At 42.6% G+C, this 16,829-nt stretch overlaps 2 protein-coding genes across 2 annotated transcripts in view; one reads left to right on the forward strand and one right to left on the reverse strand.

The window, feature by feature from the left end:
• The window catches only part of MAF (MAF bZIP transcription factor), a 195,920-nt gene extending 186,148 nt beyond the window's left edge, over positions 1-9,772 (forward strand). The window contains exon 3 of the mRNA XM_054170122.1: positions 9,429-9,772. The gene's annotated coding sequence lies outside the window, so the exon portion shown is untranslated. The remainder of the gene's footprint in view (positions 1-9,428) is intronic.
• Positions 9,773-10,150: 378 nt separating this feature from the next.
• Positions 10,151-16,829, reverse strand: part of WWOX (WW domain containing oxidoreductase) — a 519,864-nt gene continuing 513,185 nt past the window's right edge. The window contains exon 9 of the mRNA XM_054170124.1: positions 10,151-10,830. Coding sequence (XP_054026099.1) covers positions 10,663-10,830 — 168 coding nt within the window. The 3' untranslated portion in view covers positions 10,151-10,662. The remainder of the gene's footprint in view (positions 10,831-16,829) is intronic.

The following is a 16,829-nucleotide window of genomic DNA, read 5'->3' on the forward strand; positions in this document are numbered from 1 at the left end:
AGATGGCAGAAATTCAGGTCTCTCAGCACTGCCTGTATTTACATAAAGAAATTCCACTTCTGTTACAGCTTCCTTGGGAATAGATGGGAGGGGGTAGCTCTTCAGCTGAGGATGCTGCCTCAGCCTTATATAAATACCTGCAGAATTGCTCAAATAGTTCATTAGTAGCTTATGAGTTTGTGTGCTTGCATTCCTCACTAGCTCTAATTGCAAGAATGTTGATTCCTACTGCATCCGACCGGAGCCGGCTCACAGATTCTCTGCTCTATTGCCCCATTAAATGAGGTGTTACTGTATTTGACTCAGGCTGAAAAGGATCCCATCCCATTTAGTAAAGGCTGACCTAGCTGGGGACAGATTTCCTTCCAAATCTCAAAGAAGTCCTCCTGAATATGAGATGTTAATTGTGGCAGGAATTAAGGATTAAACAGTCATGGCTTCAGGTTACTATTGGGAACTGAAATCAGGATTACAAAGGAAACTGGGCCATGCCCTCACAATGCTATTACCCCAGTTCTTGAATCTACAAAAACCTTAGAAACTCATCCTCAGTGACCAATAAAAACTAGACTAAATTGTGCTTACTGAGGTCTGAGGAAGAAAGTCATAATAGTGCAGCCATCGTTTGGACACCTTTCAAAGCAGAAGATAACATCAAAGATGAGAGAGTGAAATTCAGTCCTGATTTATACCCTCTGCAACCTTCATTAGTGCCAGAGCTCCAGAGCTGGCCATCTATCAGGCCACAACAGCATCTCCTGCCCAGGGGAGACAGACCCCATGCCAGTGGCCAGCCACTTGTGCCTCAGCTCACTATGAAGAGAGCAAATACATTGCAAAAGCATTTCCCCTTGGGCAGAGAGCAGGGTGAAATCCCCCTGTAAGTTCAGCCTCCAAGGCGGAATAACCATTAACCTCAACGCCTGCATTCCCTGTGGGCAAGTACAAGGCTGGGTTCTGCTCCCAGGGGGCTGAAAGCCAGCTCTAGCCCTCCCCCGTAGCACTGACTAAAGGTCTCCACCTTAGGGTGATGCTCCCCATTCAAGTTCTTGCAGGAGGATGCTCAGATAGGCTAAATATTTATGATGGTGCAAACCCCTGTACCTGACCCCAGAATACAGAGGCAGAGAGATGAACGGGAAGAAGAAGAAATTCTGTGGTAGAAATTTATGACATGGTAGCACATACTTAATAACCAATTAAGGCCAAGATTTATTGGGAGCTAAATTACGTTTGTATTATAAATAGAACTAGAATATACTGTTACAGAACAAAAGCAAAACATCTTAGCATTTAATATTGTAAAAGACAAAGTAATCTAATGGACCCTAAATGTTAATGGGTGTAAAGATTTACACTTTAATTGCATTTTTAAGTCATCTTATTTTACTGTGCTCGGGTTTTTTTTTCCCCCCTTTTTCCTGTGTACATAGAAATCAACAACGTGCTGAGACATTATACTTAGTAGTGGCAGGAGGGACTTAAGGAAACCTGTTATTGTAAGCAAGAGCAGTTTATTACTTATAAATCCTCACAGCCATTTTAACTGAAATGAGCAGTGGACTTTCACTGACCTTGGCTGTATGTATGTGAGACCTTCATAGCAAATTAAGCCGGTGAAAAGTGTGTGTGTGTGTGTGTGTGTGTGTGGAGAAGCCAAGAAGGGAGGGAGTGGTAACAAGACAATTTCTATTGCTAAAGCCAACAAAGAAACTAGGTGAGATCTAAGGATTTGCTTGATGGCAGGGAAAAAAACCCCACAACCTTAGCAAATGATGGATCACAGAAGTATATCTGATTAAATGATCAGATAATAATATTATATTTATGAAAGTATTATCAGCCATAATCCAACTTTGGGATGCTATCTGCTGCTGGCATTTCAGGATCAGCCTTAACAGCACATAGAAATGTTACAAACTTCCCAGAAACTGATTCCTGTGCTAGTAAAATTTCCCTTCCAGTTTGTGTTACTGCTTCAAGATTGGTAAGCTGAGTTACAGTTATAGATGAATCTAACTCATAATGCATTTGAAAAAATAAATGTGCACTAAAAGTAATTAAAGCATGTTGGTTCATGAATAATACACCATTTTACTACTATTTGCAGAGTATAATGAGACAAGCTACTAAATTGACAATGAATGCTCTATTATGTGATTGCCAACTGTTTTATAAGATATTGAACAGATTCATTTATTCTATCATCGTGTGCATTATCAAGCTATTGCTTTTTAATAAATTAACTTCTCCTGCGTCTCCAGAGCCTTACTTTGAAATCTGGCTGAAGGCATAAATGAAATTAATTCTGTGGTCTGAGTTTAACTACCAGTGCCGAGTGACTTGCAAATCCCGCCTGGCAGTTGGCAGCCGCCGCAGAGGGGGATTTCTGTCGCTCGGTGGTGGCCGCGGCGGCGGCGTGCTGGCCCCGGCGGAGGGGCTTAATTGTGACAGCGAAGGATGCCTTTTAATAGCCAGCTGACAGAAATAGTCGCCCCTGCAGGGTAGGGCTCTGTGACAGCTCTTGTTTATCAGGGGCTCTCCTTGCCAGTCATCCCCCTTCCCCTGCCTTTCACCCCCACCCACTTACACGCCGTAAATTGACCCTTTAATTGTTTAGCAGCCTAAACCTGGTGACACCATTCATTGACTGTAAAGCAGCACTAAATCCCTGGTTGGGCGATAGTGTCATTAGGAAAGTAATGTGATTGCGGGGAAGAATCTCCCATCTCAGATAGGGGCTGTGCTGGACGAGAGGATTATCCGTGAGCCCTCGGCTGGGGCTGGAACAGCACCGAGCGTCCGTGCAGCACCGATGCTGCAGAGCTACATTGCTCCGTGGTAAACAGCTTCTAATTGCGGCTGTTGACAGGACTCACCGTGTTATAACTAACCTTGCTGCAATGTTATTATTTCTGAAGGGAGCTTTTCTCCATATTTTTAACAATAAGTCTGACAGGTGTCATATTAAAAACAGGGCTTAATTCTAATGCAACTATTCCCACCCGCCCTTCCCTTTTCATTTTTGTGCCTCTGTAATGCATGAATTTCTCCTGCTCATAAAGATTAAAGGAACAGCTTTGCTGGAAGGAAAATACTTCTGATTTGTTTGTAGTCCAGGTACACTCGAGATGATCTCAGTACCGGCTCCCTTTCTCCTCTCTTCTCCAGCCATGCCGGCTCAATGCTGGGAGGGAAAGAGGGGGAGAGAAATAAAGCCTTCCCCGGGATGAGAGGTAATTCAGGATCCACTGAAGCGAAATTTCAGGCTTCTTTTGAACTGTGACCCGCGGCCGCCGGCCGGGCGCTCCGTGGGCTGCACAGCCTGTGATGCATTGCTGACTGCTGTCCACCAGAGACCCAGCCCAGGCCAACAGTTCACTTACAAGTTTACACTGGATTTAAGTCAAAATGCTAAAACGCTGGTGTTCAATCACTGCTAACTGTGTGCTCGGCAGACAGCTCCCAGCAGACTCTGTGCTTGTAAAATCCAATACGCCACATAAAGTAAGGGTTTATGGAGGTGCAAGGGGTTTAGAAGACAATTTTTTTTTCCTTTTTTCCCCTTCCCTCCTGCTTGGTTTCTCATGCCACTGGCTTTCAAGTGCTGGGACGGCTTCCGCTGCATCCAACACCAGGCATCAGCACAAAGCACAGACTGCTGCCTGCAGGAAGGCACTACCCATTTCTACCACCTTGTCCCATCTCCCCTGCCCTTCTTTAGGTTGCCCAGGGAGGTGGTGGAGGCCCCATCCCTGGAGGCCTTTAAGGCCAGGCTGGATGTGGCTGTGAGTAACCTGATCTAGTGTGAGGTGTCCCTGCCCACGACAGCGGGGTTGGAACTAGATGATCCTTGAGGTCCCTTCCACCCCAAACAATTCTGTGATTCTATGATTCTTCTCAGGCTGCCTGCAAAAGGCAAAGTCCATTTTAAGGCCATTAGTTCCGTGTTGATGGGATGATCCGAGCCAGGAGCAGCGTGGCTCCCACGCACTCATTTTCTCTCTCCTCCCTTTGCAAAGAGCTTACACGTTTCACACCCACAACATCACGCCCGCTCCTCAATCCTCTCTAAGAACATTACAGGGCTGCTCCAGCCACTGCTGCTAAAGGCTAACACCAGCTCAAGGAGCAGGCTGCCTGCTTTGCCAGGAGGGATGGTGTAAAGCCAACGTACAAAGCCCCTAATTTATTTAGAGTGTGCTCACATATCCAGGGGCGCTGCACCAGACCTGCATAAGGTTTCTGTAGGAACAATGCACACAGCACAGACTTTGGTCTCCAAGTGTTGGCTAACATTCAGGTCTTATAACAGTGCTTTTCAAAGAGTGAAGATAACCAGCCAAAATAGTCTCACCAGGCATTTGGTGATTTGTGCTGTGCCCCCTTAAAGGAGATGATTTTCTGGGACTCATAAAAAAAGAGTCTTCCTCTATTTTTTTTTCCTTCCAACCCCCCCCCCCCCCCCTTTTTTTTTTTGCATAAGCAACTGCCCAGCAAATTGATAAAAGCCCTTTTTAATTAGATAGTGAAGTTGTATGGCTAATGTTCCATATAAAAGGTCTATAAAACACAGCAGAATTAATAAAATGACTGCTTCTCATTTAATTCAGGTCCTCCAAAGGGATCTGTGTGTCTTGCTTTGGTCTGTTTGCAGTACTTCTCTCCACCACCTAGCCACAGAGTGGTTAGAATCACATTCCTCCCTTAAAACTGGAGCCCAGTTGGTAAGAGATACTGGATAATAATTAAGGTCTATGCACAGACACATGAACCCCCATAAAAAAAATACCAAAAGGAATCATTGTGCATCGCTTGGATTATATGCAAACACAGCTCATGTTGACAGCTACCTCTGGATGACTCCATCAGTACACACTTTATCTCCAGCTGTCCAAGTAATTTTCCCAGGATTTCGCCCCTCTTTTTCACTCCTCTCCACACAGATGGATTAGAGCAACAAACGGTTTACATGCTGCACATCATTAGCTATCCTCCCTCACTACCCAGCAGATAACAACTGGGCTCTATCATCAGGACATTCATAACACCTTGACACTTTTACAACTATGCTGTTCTCTGCCAGAGCAATCTTCTCTCTTAAAGCATGAAGCTAATTCACGAAACACCCGTTGGAAAGTACTCTGCAGATGCAACAGGGGTGGGGAAGAGAAGAAAAAGCACAGCCCAGAGAAGGCATCTAGTAAATAACAGTGGAGTTAGCACTGTTAAAAAAAAATAATCTGGAGAAAAGCAGCACATTCTTTCTGTCCAAGTTAGTTACCTATTTTCTCATTGTCTCAGTCCCCCAGTCAAGGACATCAGCAAACAGCCACACATCTACTGTACTTACTCGATGAACTTAGAGGCCTTTTTCAACCCAAACAATTCTGCGGTTTTACTTTAATGCTTCCATCACTGTATCATGCAGGCACCTTCAGTGCCTGGCATCATCATGGCTCTGTGACTGTGGGCTGAAGCAGGAGTTGAGGGTGCCCGTTTGGATGCTATGCTCCTGGCCACGGCTCAGCTGCTGCCCCTGGGAATGAATGAACTTTACTAATGAACCTCTTTGCAAAGAAGCCAAGTGAAGGCCTCAGTCAGTACTGTGTTTAGTGTTGGGTATTACCAACAGCTATTCTTTTTTTTCCTAAACTACCTCCAGTCTCAGGTCACCTCCCCTGTCAAAGATTTGGTCATAAAACAAGGCATTCCTTGCACAGGTTGGGATCATTGGTGCTCAGACATAGGCTTACATTGAGAATAAAACAACACAAGCCTATATCAGCTACTGTGGATGGAAAGAATGCCATTCAGCAGCATTTTCCCATCTTCTCAGCATGCCCCCCTGCCTTCCCAGCCATACATTTTAATGTATAGTACACGCTTGTTTAAAAAAGAAATACATAAGGAGAAAGAGTAATTACCGTGGCTTAAATTCAGCCTGATAAGAAGGGCTTGCACAGCCTGAGCAGCTGTTCCACTGCCATTCAGATTATGAAAATATAATCCTAGAGAACCTTGTCAAGATAAATACAGAGCATGAAATGTATAGGCAATTTTTTTCCCCAGCCACATATAATGATCAATTCCAAAGCCACAAGTGATACCAAAGGACAAAATAAGATCTGTCTAGACTTTCTCACTTACAAGATATTGATCATTCCAATGGTAAACTGGTTAGTATAAGAGTGTTTGGCTTGAAAGGTCATGAGCTTAACACCTGACAAGGAGTTATTCAACCTTGATATAAGTCAAGTTATTGCAGTGTTGCTGGAAAGACTTTCTCTAATAAAAATCCTTACCTGGTCTGAGAATATCTGAAATTAGTCTTACAGGTGTCAAAAGAAAATGCAAGGGGGAAAAAACCAACACCCCAACAACCCAAAACAAGTAGTCTTGGCACAAGTTTGCTGCTGGTCCCAGCAGGCAGTTACTTTCTGGGTAGACCATGGGTAACATCTGCTGCATGGACAGCAGTGGAAGCTGTCACTGATTGACACCTCCATTCCCCTAAGAGCTCTTAATTCCAAGCAAGGAAGTTTGCTCTTGTACCTACATGGCCCTGCCAATCCAGAGCACCCATAGAAGAGCAAGCAAATCACCATTACAGCAGGACATGATGTTGACTTTGGAAGGAAGGAAGTGGAGAGGAAAGGCTCCAGCAATGCTCTTCAGCATATGATGGGTGGGAAATGTTCTGTGGCATCATCTTCCAAGACCTCCCCCTCAGAAAGTGCTGTGGGGCTTGAGCAAGTGTGTCAGAGCCACAGTCCTTACCCAGCCTTCTCCTTTTTTTTTTATGGGGATAACTACCAAGTGCTTATTAGGACTATTAAGGAGCTTGATGTAAGTTTGCTGGCTCTTTTCCAGGAACTATAAATAGCTGATCTATTTTGCTTTATTCAGTTCTTTTTGTTTTGCTGATATGATACTAGTTAAGGTTAATGGGGTTTGCTTTAATATTAGACACAGGATCACTTAACTACCTTTAATGAACACCTGAGTCAATGCATTGTGGAGTAATTCACACAGACATTGCCTCAGGTAAATCAACCAGAAAAATGTAAGCCAGTCAAATAAATAAATCTGGCCAGCTGTAAATGTGCCAGATTTTACACCAAAATATATTTGAAAGCCAATGACTTAGGGACATCTAGGATATTAAAAGGGAGGGGTCGGGTGGGGAGGTGTTGGAGTCTGTGTCTTTTCAATTGCTTTTCCTTTTTAATGCCCCCTGCACATCCCTCCTGTTCTGAAACCAAACTGAGAGCACAAGAACATTTATTTTCACAAGTGGTTCTAATAGAAGCAAATGCTCTGCAGCTTTGTGCCTTTTCTTTATTTGGAATGAGAATGGGGCGGGGGAAGAATTTTTGGTGCTGGCTATTTCCTAGTATCATCAGTCAGGGTTGGAAGGCACCACAAGGATCATCTAGTTCCAACCCCCCTGCCATGGGCAGGGACACCCCACACTAGAGCAGGCTGGCCAGAGCCTCATCCAGCCTGGTCTTAAACCCCTCCAGGGACGGGGCCCCAACCACCTCCCTGGACAACCCATTCCAGGCCTTCACCACCCTCATGGTGAAGAACTGCCTCCTCACATCCAGTCTGAATCTCCCAGCCCCATTCTATTCCCCCCAGTCCTATCACTGCCTGATATCCTGAGAAGTCCCTCCCCAGCCCTCCTGCAGGTCCCCCTCAGATATTGGGAGGATTTCACCTCGGGAGAGACAAAAGGACAGAGAGAGGGAGAGGATATGTGGAAAGAAAGTCAGTTGAGGAAAGGCAAAAGAGAGAATGAAAGAGAGTGAAAGAAAAAAGTAAGAAAAAAAAAAGAAAATGAGAGCAAGTGATTTTACCTGAACTGGAAAAAACTGTAAAACTGTGACAGTGGAATGCTAGACAGGATAATACACTACTATCAATAAATATTTATTAACCAGAAATAGGAACCCCAGCAACTAAATGAGGTTGGGGCGTAGTGCATTTCATCTCATGCAAAGCTGTGCTAACATTAAAAATGCTTTCACCTTGTAGCACTGAACTAGTAAGTTGCGTATGGAGGACAAACACCTCCTAGACACTCTCTGGAGGAAGGCAGACAATCTCTTTCCATACTGAATTCTCATGAAAGCATGCAATATTTCAGCAATAAGGAATGACAGGGTATTCATTATTGGTTATTAATGTTTGCCTGAATGGAGGAGAGGGCCCAGGCATTCGGGGGAGTGCAGAGCTCCCAGCAGTGCTTCATTACTGCCTCTTCTGAACACAGCAATGCCAAGCTGTGAGGCGAAGCTCTGCTTCCATCAACTGACTGTATTATTATGAGAGTAATTCTGTTTGGCTGTGAAAAGGAAAAATAATGCATTTGTGAAGGCTGTTGCATAAGTGACAGAATTTAATCATATTTTTTCTCCACAGATAAACTCAGAGACAATACAAGGGATGTGACTGTAACCATCACCTCAGCTTGCAAACACTTTGCCCCATGCTGCTAGTTTTCAGACACTACAGTATACCAGCATCTGGTCCATGCAGCACAGGCTGGACAAAACTAGGAGACATGAAAGAGTTTTTTGGGTGGTTATTGGTGTTTTGTTTAAAAAAAAAATAATCTGAAAAGAGTTGTTATTCTTTCTGGACTAGCCTCTTTTATTTCTTTATTCCAACAAATGCTTCAGTGCAGAAGCAAGCTCATGAGGATGTGCTGGCCCTGGGGAAAGAGCTTGCTGCAGACAGTAGAGGAAGACACATGGGCAGGAGTGCTTATTTCCTGAAGGCTGTTGCCAGCCAGGTGGCACAACAGCTATCAGCAGGTTCACATATTGTTTTACTGCTGCTTTAGGAAAGACTGTGGTATCAGGCAGGGAGATGAAGTAGTGAGCAGGTGAGGTTGCACTTAAGCAGAAGCTTGAATAATACTGAGGAGTTTGGGGAAGGAAAAAACAAAACAGGCTAGATAAATTCACTGTGGATCTGAGGGCAGTGGCTCCCAGGTTCCCTCTGTCCACTCAGAAGAAATCTAATTTTGCAAATCAAGACTTTACTCACAGATATTTCAACCCTTATGTGCAGAGGAGGCTGAATGCAACCTGCAAAGCTAAAAACTACAATTAGCTGTAAACTCAAAAAAAGCAGAGAGTCAAACCGAAGTGCAGTATGTGACTGTAAGGTGTGGCTGTTACACTGCAACAGCATAATTCCTTACCTAAGGCTAGTGGGTTCTTCGAGGGGAGGATGCTATGGCTGCTTCTTCCATGTGACTGCGTGCCTAGTCAACAACTAATCATGTGCATTATATGATTGCAGATGAGAAGAATCACAAAAGGCAGACTGTTAGCAATAAATCATAAATAATAAGGGGGTCAAATAAGCTTCTATTAACTATGTGTCCTATTTATTTGTTTGTATTCTGTCTACAGAAAGTGTGATGCCGGACTGGGATTGGCTTAGGACAACCTGCTGGCGTGACGACAGCTACAAAGCACAAAATACACACACACTCACAAAAATGAACTCAGAAACAAGAGAAAAAACAGCGTTTTCTTGGCATCAACAAGAAGCTCTTTATTTTTCCTCAAGTTTTCTTTTCTAAGAAAAAAAAAAAAAAAGGAACTAAGACATTTGCAGAAACGAGACAAACTTTCTTTTCAGGTGACAATATTCAAGCAAGCATGTTGTTTTATTGAATTTGCATTGAAAGGGAAAAGAAAAAAAAGAGAGAGATTTGGAAGGAGAGACAGTATCAGGAGAACTGGAAAAAAAAAAACAACCAACAACCAAACTGTGAACTTCCAAAGGAAGGGAAAAAAGCTCCTTAAAACTGTGAACTGAGAAATGGATGAAAATCCCATCTAAACCCCTGATTACGCTCTGTGTGTTCTTAAGGAGACAACATCATCGTTGCTAATGTGACATTATTTAGGGAATGGTTTACAACATATCTTTTATTGTAATCTTCTAAGAAAAAAAAAAAGGGAAAAAAAAAAGAGAAAAAGACAGAAAGATTTAATTAGCTGTGACTTTACCATTTCTGTTCAGATGTCTTCTTGCGCTTTCATTTTGCTAGACAGTGCAGATGTATTTGCAGCCAGCAGTCAAAGGCAGGAAAGATTTCTTACCTTAATAATCTTTTTTTTTTTTTTTTTTAATTTGCCACACCCAATAAAATCCTTGTAGGGAAAAGAAGAATCAACACAGCTACCATCTCCTAGTCAATACCTAAAGCCTAACAGACAGTAATTATCAAAATAAAGAGGAAATCCCATACCGGGCTACATACCTACCCATTAATCAAAACAGCAGAAAATATCTGCAGCATTGCTTTTCTGAAGTAAGACAAAAGATGCCTCCTTGGGTTACACTTTGAAGAGGCTATAATCAAAAGAAAGAGAACCAAGAGTAACTAAGCCCCAGGAAGCCGCATTGTCCCTTTAACCCACAGTATTCCCCATTTCCCATTAGTACTTAACATTTTTCACTATGTTGTGACTGCTATTATTTCATTTAACACTGGTTAATCTGTATCTGAGGTATATGGAAACCCTCTAGATGATAAGATTGGACAGGTTCCAGTGTTGGCAGTTTCCGAGCAAGCACACACTTGTGTGTTTTGATCCTTCCAGGAGCTCCCTGTTATTTGGACTGCCTGCCAATTCATTCTTGGATCAGCCTCTCGCTCAGCTCCCAGAGGGCCGCAGCCGTGGCCTCGGTCTGTGCCTCCTGCGACGGCAGGCAGCGGCAGCAGTTGTTGAAGTACATCCCTCCCAGGCCCTCCAGCTCCGCAGCCGTGGCACAGTAGACAGTTGTGGCAGCTCCTTGTTGCTGGAATTACAAAAAAAAAAAAAAAAAAAAAAAAAAAAAAAAAAAAAAAAAAAAAAAGAGAGAGAGAGAAATATGAGAAAAAACTATATAAATATACAGAGAGATATTTTAGCATTGTAATTTTGACTGCAGCCTTTCGAAGCTGTGTCTTAGGAAAGCACTGGTGAAAAAAAAAAAAGCCTTGCAGCTGGCAGGGTAACCTGTCTGGTGACAGGGCTGCCACCCTGCTGAAGGTGCTGCCTGCCTGCTGGATGGCCACTTATTTGCAAAACACTTACTGAGAGCTGCTTTTTTTCCCCTTTTCCTTTCCTCTCAGAGGAAAAGAAAAGGAAAAGAGAGTCCTAAACCACAGCTCCAGTCTCAGGTCCTGTGCCCCTTGCCAGTGAAAACCTGAATCAGCTGCAGGGAGAGCCTGGCCTGATGCAGAGTGTTTGGACCCAGAAGAGTTGAGCAAGGTTTAAAAGCAGCACCTCAAAAACTTGCTGGTTTCCTTTTGCAACAGAGAAAGCACTTGCCCTACACCATGGGCACCCCAGCTCCTTGACCCTGCCTAGCAATGCGGACTGATGTATGTTTTTTGTTTGTTTGGGTTTTTTAAACCTCCTGTACAAAATTAACCTGGGCACTCCAATTAAGACCTATCATGTAAAGTGCAATTGGGATTGGTGCCAAACCTGCCTATACATCTTTGGTCAACAGTTTCACTGTGGCAATTGTCACTGCTGCCTTTTAAGAATGCTTATCTGCTGCAGGCACAGGGAGGTTCTGATTTTGTAGAGACACAAGTGGGCTTTTTTGTTTTGTAGCAATCATTTCACATGTCTTATACTGCTTTAAGAAATGGAGAAGATAGACTAGAGGCTTTTGTGGATCAGGGGGTCTATTCCTTTTCCCCTTTTTCCCTTTTCATTTTGTGTTTGGTTTTTTTTCTCCTTTTTTTATTTCATTTTTTCCCTCATACCAAGAGAACTTATGCTCAAACAAGAAGAATTAGTTTCTCTGAATTTCTCTGGCAGAAACCTGGAGAGTGAAACCACAGGGTTGGGACAAGCATCCTGGCTCCAGTGATGGGCTACTCCCTGTGCAGTGCCCGAATATCTGTAAAGAGGGCAAGGAGATAGTTTGCTTTGTAAACCATAATTAAATAAAATATAGGTGAGAGTGCATAGCACCACACAACACTAGTTTAAAACCAATACAGATTATCTGGCATCTTATGATTATTTATGTACATCTTAGTCCTTTCTGTAGTACTAATTATGAGCTGATAGGAATCAGAATACAGAGGCTGCCAAGTATGATTGAAAAAGCAAAGGAAGAGAAATTAGATGTTGCTGCATTAGGATAAATTAATGGGAAAAGAGAATAGGCTTCAATCTCTTGTGATTTTCCTCCAGCCTTTTTTTTCTGGCCTTTCATTGTCACAGCCAAGGAAACTCAGGGTGCTGTTCAGGGGACAACCTGCAGAAGATCTCTACTTTGCATTCTCACCCTCAAAGGGCAGCAAGCATTCTAAAAAGCCTCAATTCTCCTTAATTGAGGCATCTCAATTTTGTAATGGCAAAGAAAGGCACATTTGTGTGCAAGGCATTTTTTTTTTCTCAGAAGATGGGATTAAAGTGATAAAGATGACTCCACAGCATAGAAACGATCTCCCATCACAAGGCAAAGCAAAATTGTCTGTACTATTTTAAAAGGCATATAGTTATCAACAGACCAAAATATTTTTAAAGTTAGCATAACACATAGTAATCCTCTTAATTAATTAAAAAAATAATCCTTTAATTAATTAAAAAAAAATAGAGAAAGTATCTTAAAAAGGGCAGGAATAGAAATGGAAGATAGTTCTACTAAAAATAATATTAATAGGGAACAATAAAATTCCTATGCTCATTTAAACTATCCTATAAAGCTCCACAGCACAGGTATGATTGCTATATTCAGCTGTTTAGAATGATTCAAGGCCCCTGAAGAGTATGATTAGGGTTTTTTTGCAAGCAATTCAACTGGACTTTTATTAGAAAAGTAAAATTAACCTAAATTGCTCAATGCAGAGTCAGAGCCCTTAAGCTATTGCTGAAAAGCATCCATCCAGCCAAGCTAAATTCAGGCTAGCTCTAATAGAATTCAGCTAATTCATAAGATGGAAGTTTATGAAAGTGGTTTAAAATCCAAACCAAACAATAATTTATCTTTTCAAATGAGTCAAATTTGAAGACTTTTAAACAAAATTCTCAGCAGGCAGAAAAATGTCCCCCTCCCCAGTACAACAGCAGTGCTGTATGCCTCAAACATTGACACAACCTAGACTCCAAAAGAAGAGAATAGTTTTCCCTGTGTGAGCATAGGATATTTACTTTAAGCGATAAAAGATTATGTGGCTGGAAGCCCAAAGCACTTTATCTTGTGATGCCTCCAGTGCTTCCCTGAGAACTGGATATAAGCAATGTGCCATTTGCTTTTTGGCTCTGTATATCTTCACTTCTTTCTAACTGTTTCAATCGTGTTGGCTGTTTTGGAAGAAGACAGTTCAATGGTAGCTTTCTCATTACTTAAGAGAAATGCAGTCTGATCTATCCCTTCGCTGACAGAGGGTAAAGCTTTAATATCTCAGAATAATGGACAAACATGAAATTATCAAGCCTAGCAGCTTCCTCCAGATGGCAAAGCTACAAAACAAGGTAAATTCCAGATTCACAAAGCCATTTAGGCATGCATTTTCCTTTGGTGAACGTGACCTAGCTGCATTCAGACATTTGAGGATCTGCCTAAGTGACTTGCCCAAGGACAGAGGGGAACGGGTGTCACACAATCACAAAAGCCAAATCACACTTGGGTTGGGAAGCATGTCAGGAGGTCTCTAGCCCAGCCTCTTGCCCGGAGTAGGATGCCTAGACACCTCATATATGCCATGCTGAAATGGGAAGGTCCTCAAGGGACAAATTCCTCCTTTGCATCTACAATGGATACCACAAACTTCCAGGAAAAGCCAGAGCTGCAGCTAACTGTGAAACGCCTGCCCTGCCAGCCATGCCGAGCCAGGCTGAGAAACCGCTTCGCTTCTCAGCAAATATTATTTATCCCTCCTGAACGCAGTCCTCTGAATGACATCTTTATATGTAGGGCCTTATGACAGTCTAATAACAAGTTTTAATTTTTTGCTCATCAGCTTTCCTGTTCACATATCATCAGCATATGACAGCAGAGGATGTTAAGGAATCTAATTAGTAAACAATTCCATACTGCTGATACAAGATGAAACATTCTTAAACCGATAAAAAGAGCACTTTAATCACTGCTGAATGACTTTCAATGCCAAGCGGTTTGTGCCATGTCAGAACATAATTTGAAGAAGATTAGAGTACTATATAAAAGAATTAATGTTAACAACTTCGTTAAAAAATGTCTTAAACAATGAGCCTGTCAGTTGTCACTGACTCTCCCTGATCTACTGTGATGAACATCCCTCCCTCCCAACAATTTCAGCCGATAAACAATGCTCAGAGCACCGGGCAACCTAAACAGTTCTTTTCCATAGGTCCGTCAGTTGTCCTGCGTGCTAATCACCAGAGCTGGGGGTCAGCCTTCTTTAACCTGCAACAAAGGCAGCGGCTTGCCACCATGAATACAGGGGATAAAGAATTTGTGAGAAGCCCAACTGAATCTTTAATCATGCCTCAATGCCATTTCCGATCCAGCCAAACATTCGAAAGCTGCTAGGCAAGCGCCGCGCTATCAATCTTCCCGGCGCACGTAAAATTACCCGGGAATCTTGGTTTGGATTAACTTGAAGAGTGTCTTAGCAATAAGGGTTCATCATTCTCTCCCGCAAATCATTTGTCAGGTTTGTAATACAATCTTCCACTGCAGCAGGGTGGGATTTATCCAGCAGTTGCTGTTTATTTATAGTCGAGGCTCAAAGATCTAAATTAGCCGTCCTTCCCAAATCCTTTGTGGAGATGAAAATACTAAGTAGCTACTAGGTCCTAGCGTTTATTTTGTAACTGCTAGCTGTCAATTTGTAGCTGATGGCGCCGAATACAAATGAATATTGAATATGTTAGCAGTAAAAGAAAAGGGGTTCTCGAGATACAGTCTATGGTAAAGCCCTCATTAGTATCTGTAATGCATCCGTTAGTATGCGAAGATCCCATTTACGTTCTCGATAAGAAAACATATTACACAGTTAATGTTTGGGTTTCACATTTGTCTACTTTCAAGTGCATGTTTATTTTCTAAAATTAGATTCCCATTCTGAAGCAAGTTTGCATACCAGGCATATAAATAATAGACACAAAGCCATAACTTATCTGTGTTATTTATCAACTACAAATGAATAAGATCCACTCCAAACTCAGAGAGTTTAGAGCACACACAGAGAGCACAAAACATTTCCTGCCCGTGAGATGGGATCAGCTTCTTTGAAATGGAGGGGTTTATTTTCTTATGAAAAATTAAGGATAAAGGCCAGTTATCTTGGTAGCCTGAGGTTAAGTCTAGCATACTGCATTTTAAAAGATGGCCAGTGGGAAGAGGTGAATTCAAAATGACACGAGAGGCAAGTGTTTGTGACAAGGGCCAGATTCAAAGCAAGCAGCTGAAGTGAAATAAAAAAAGCAAGTGCTTCCTTAAAACTCTTCAGGCTGTTCCTGTTATTCATCTCAGGACTATTAGACAAAGCAAACACATCCCTAACACAAAAATGCCAGATCCACACAGCAGCACCCTCAGCATACCATTTGTAGTGGAATAACACACAGCAGTGTGAAGATGAGGTAGTATGAACATACTCCAGATCAGGACACCAGTGGGGTCTCCCCTAACTTCTTTGTGCCTCTGAAATACACCCTAAAGAGTTCAAATCCATTTTGCTAGACAGGGGAAAGTTCTCCAACAGCTAGCTTCAGCAATGGTCATTTCCTGATTTGATGTGAAATATAAACTCTCCTTGGAATAACAAACACAATTATATAGGGCCTGTTTCCACCATGATCAGTTTCAAATTGTCCATACCAAACCCTACAGTTACAGCTGCAGTTTTATATTCTTTAAGCCTCATCTTCCCTTGGTGTAAATCAGCACAGGTCTGTTGCCTTCTTGAGGCTTCACAGGTTGCTGAGGACCTGATGTGCTGCTTGCTGCAATCCTGATGTTGATATTCAGGGTGAGTGGCTGCTGGGATCTCTGCCTGGTGCAGAGACATGGTGCCCATCCAGTTGGCCAAGCTGGGCACAGGCTGCTTGCAGCAGGCTCGGCAGCCACTGCTAACCCGAGCCAAGGCTCAGCAGCCAAGCCTTGGCTTACCTCCTGGAAGAAAACTGGCCCCAGAATGGATTTGTTTCCTTCTGGAATTGCTAGCAACCCCCAGTTGGGACTGTAATACAGAATTGTCTCAAAATAGATGTACTCCTTTCTTCTTACTGTTAAAATGTTTCAGCAGATGAGTCAAATCTGTATACAGTTTTTCCCATCAAGCACAAGTGTTTGTGAACATGCAGGGTGCAGATGCACCTCTTCAAAACACTAGCAAGTCTAGAATCCTCATGTCCTTCAGGATTCTCCCATATCTGAAGTGCTTTAAGGAGCAGTTTTAAGAGCTGTTTGGTGGTATCAGCCATGGCTGAGGGCTGTCATAGCTGAGTTACAGTTCTCAATGCCAGGTGTTACTTTGATCTGTCTCCTACCTGGGCAGCTCAGAGTTGTGAGGGGTAGTAACTTTTTGTACAAGGCAGTGAACAAGTTTCAGTCTGGCATGTGAGATGACAGAAGAACTGTTCCATTCCTGCTGCAGTACCCTTACTTAGAGCAATCTCAGATGTACTGTTCTTATGAGTAACTTTCAGAATATGTATGTGCAAGCCTCCTGTAAGAAAATAGGATTCCCTGATTGCTTTTTAAGCAAAGAAACATGAAATTTAGACCTCCCTTTGCTATTTTGGGTGAGTATGATATACTGAAATCATATCTGCAGCTAAAAAAAAACCCAAAACAAAACAACT

Source organism: Dryobates pubescens, chromosome 19, assembly GCF_014839835.1.
Source record: "Dryobates pubescens isolate bDryPub1 chromosome 19, bDryPub1.pri, whole genome shotgun sequence".
Classification (NCBI taxonomy): domain Eukaryota; kingdom Metazoa; phylum Chordata; class Aves; order Piciformes; family Picidae; genus Dryobates; species Dryobates pubescens.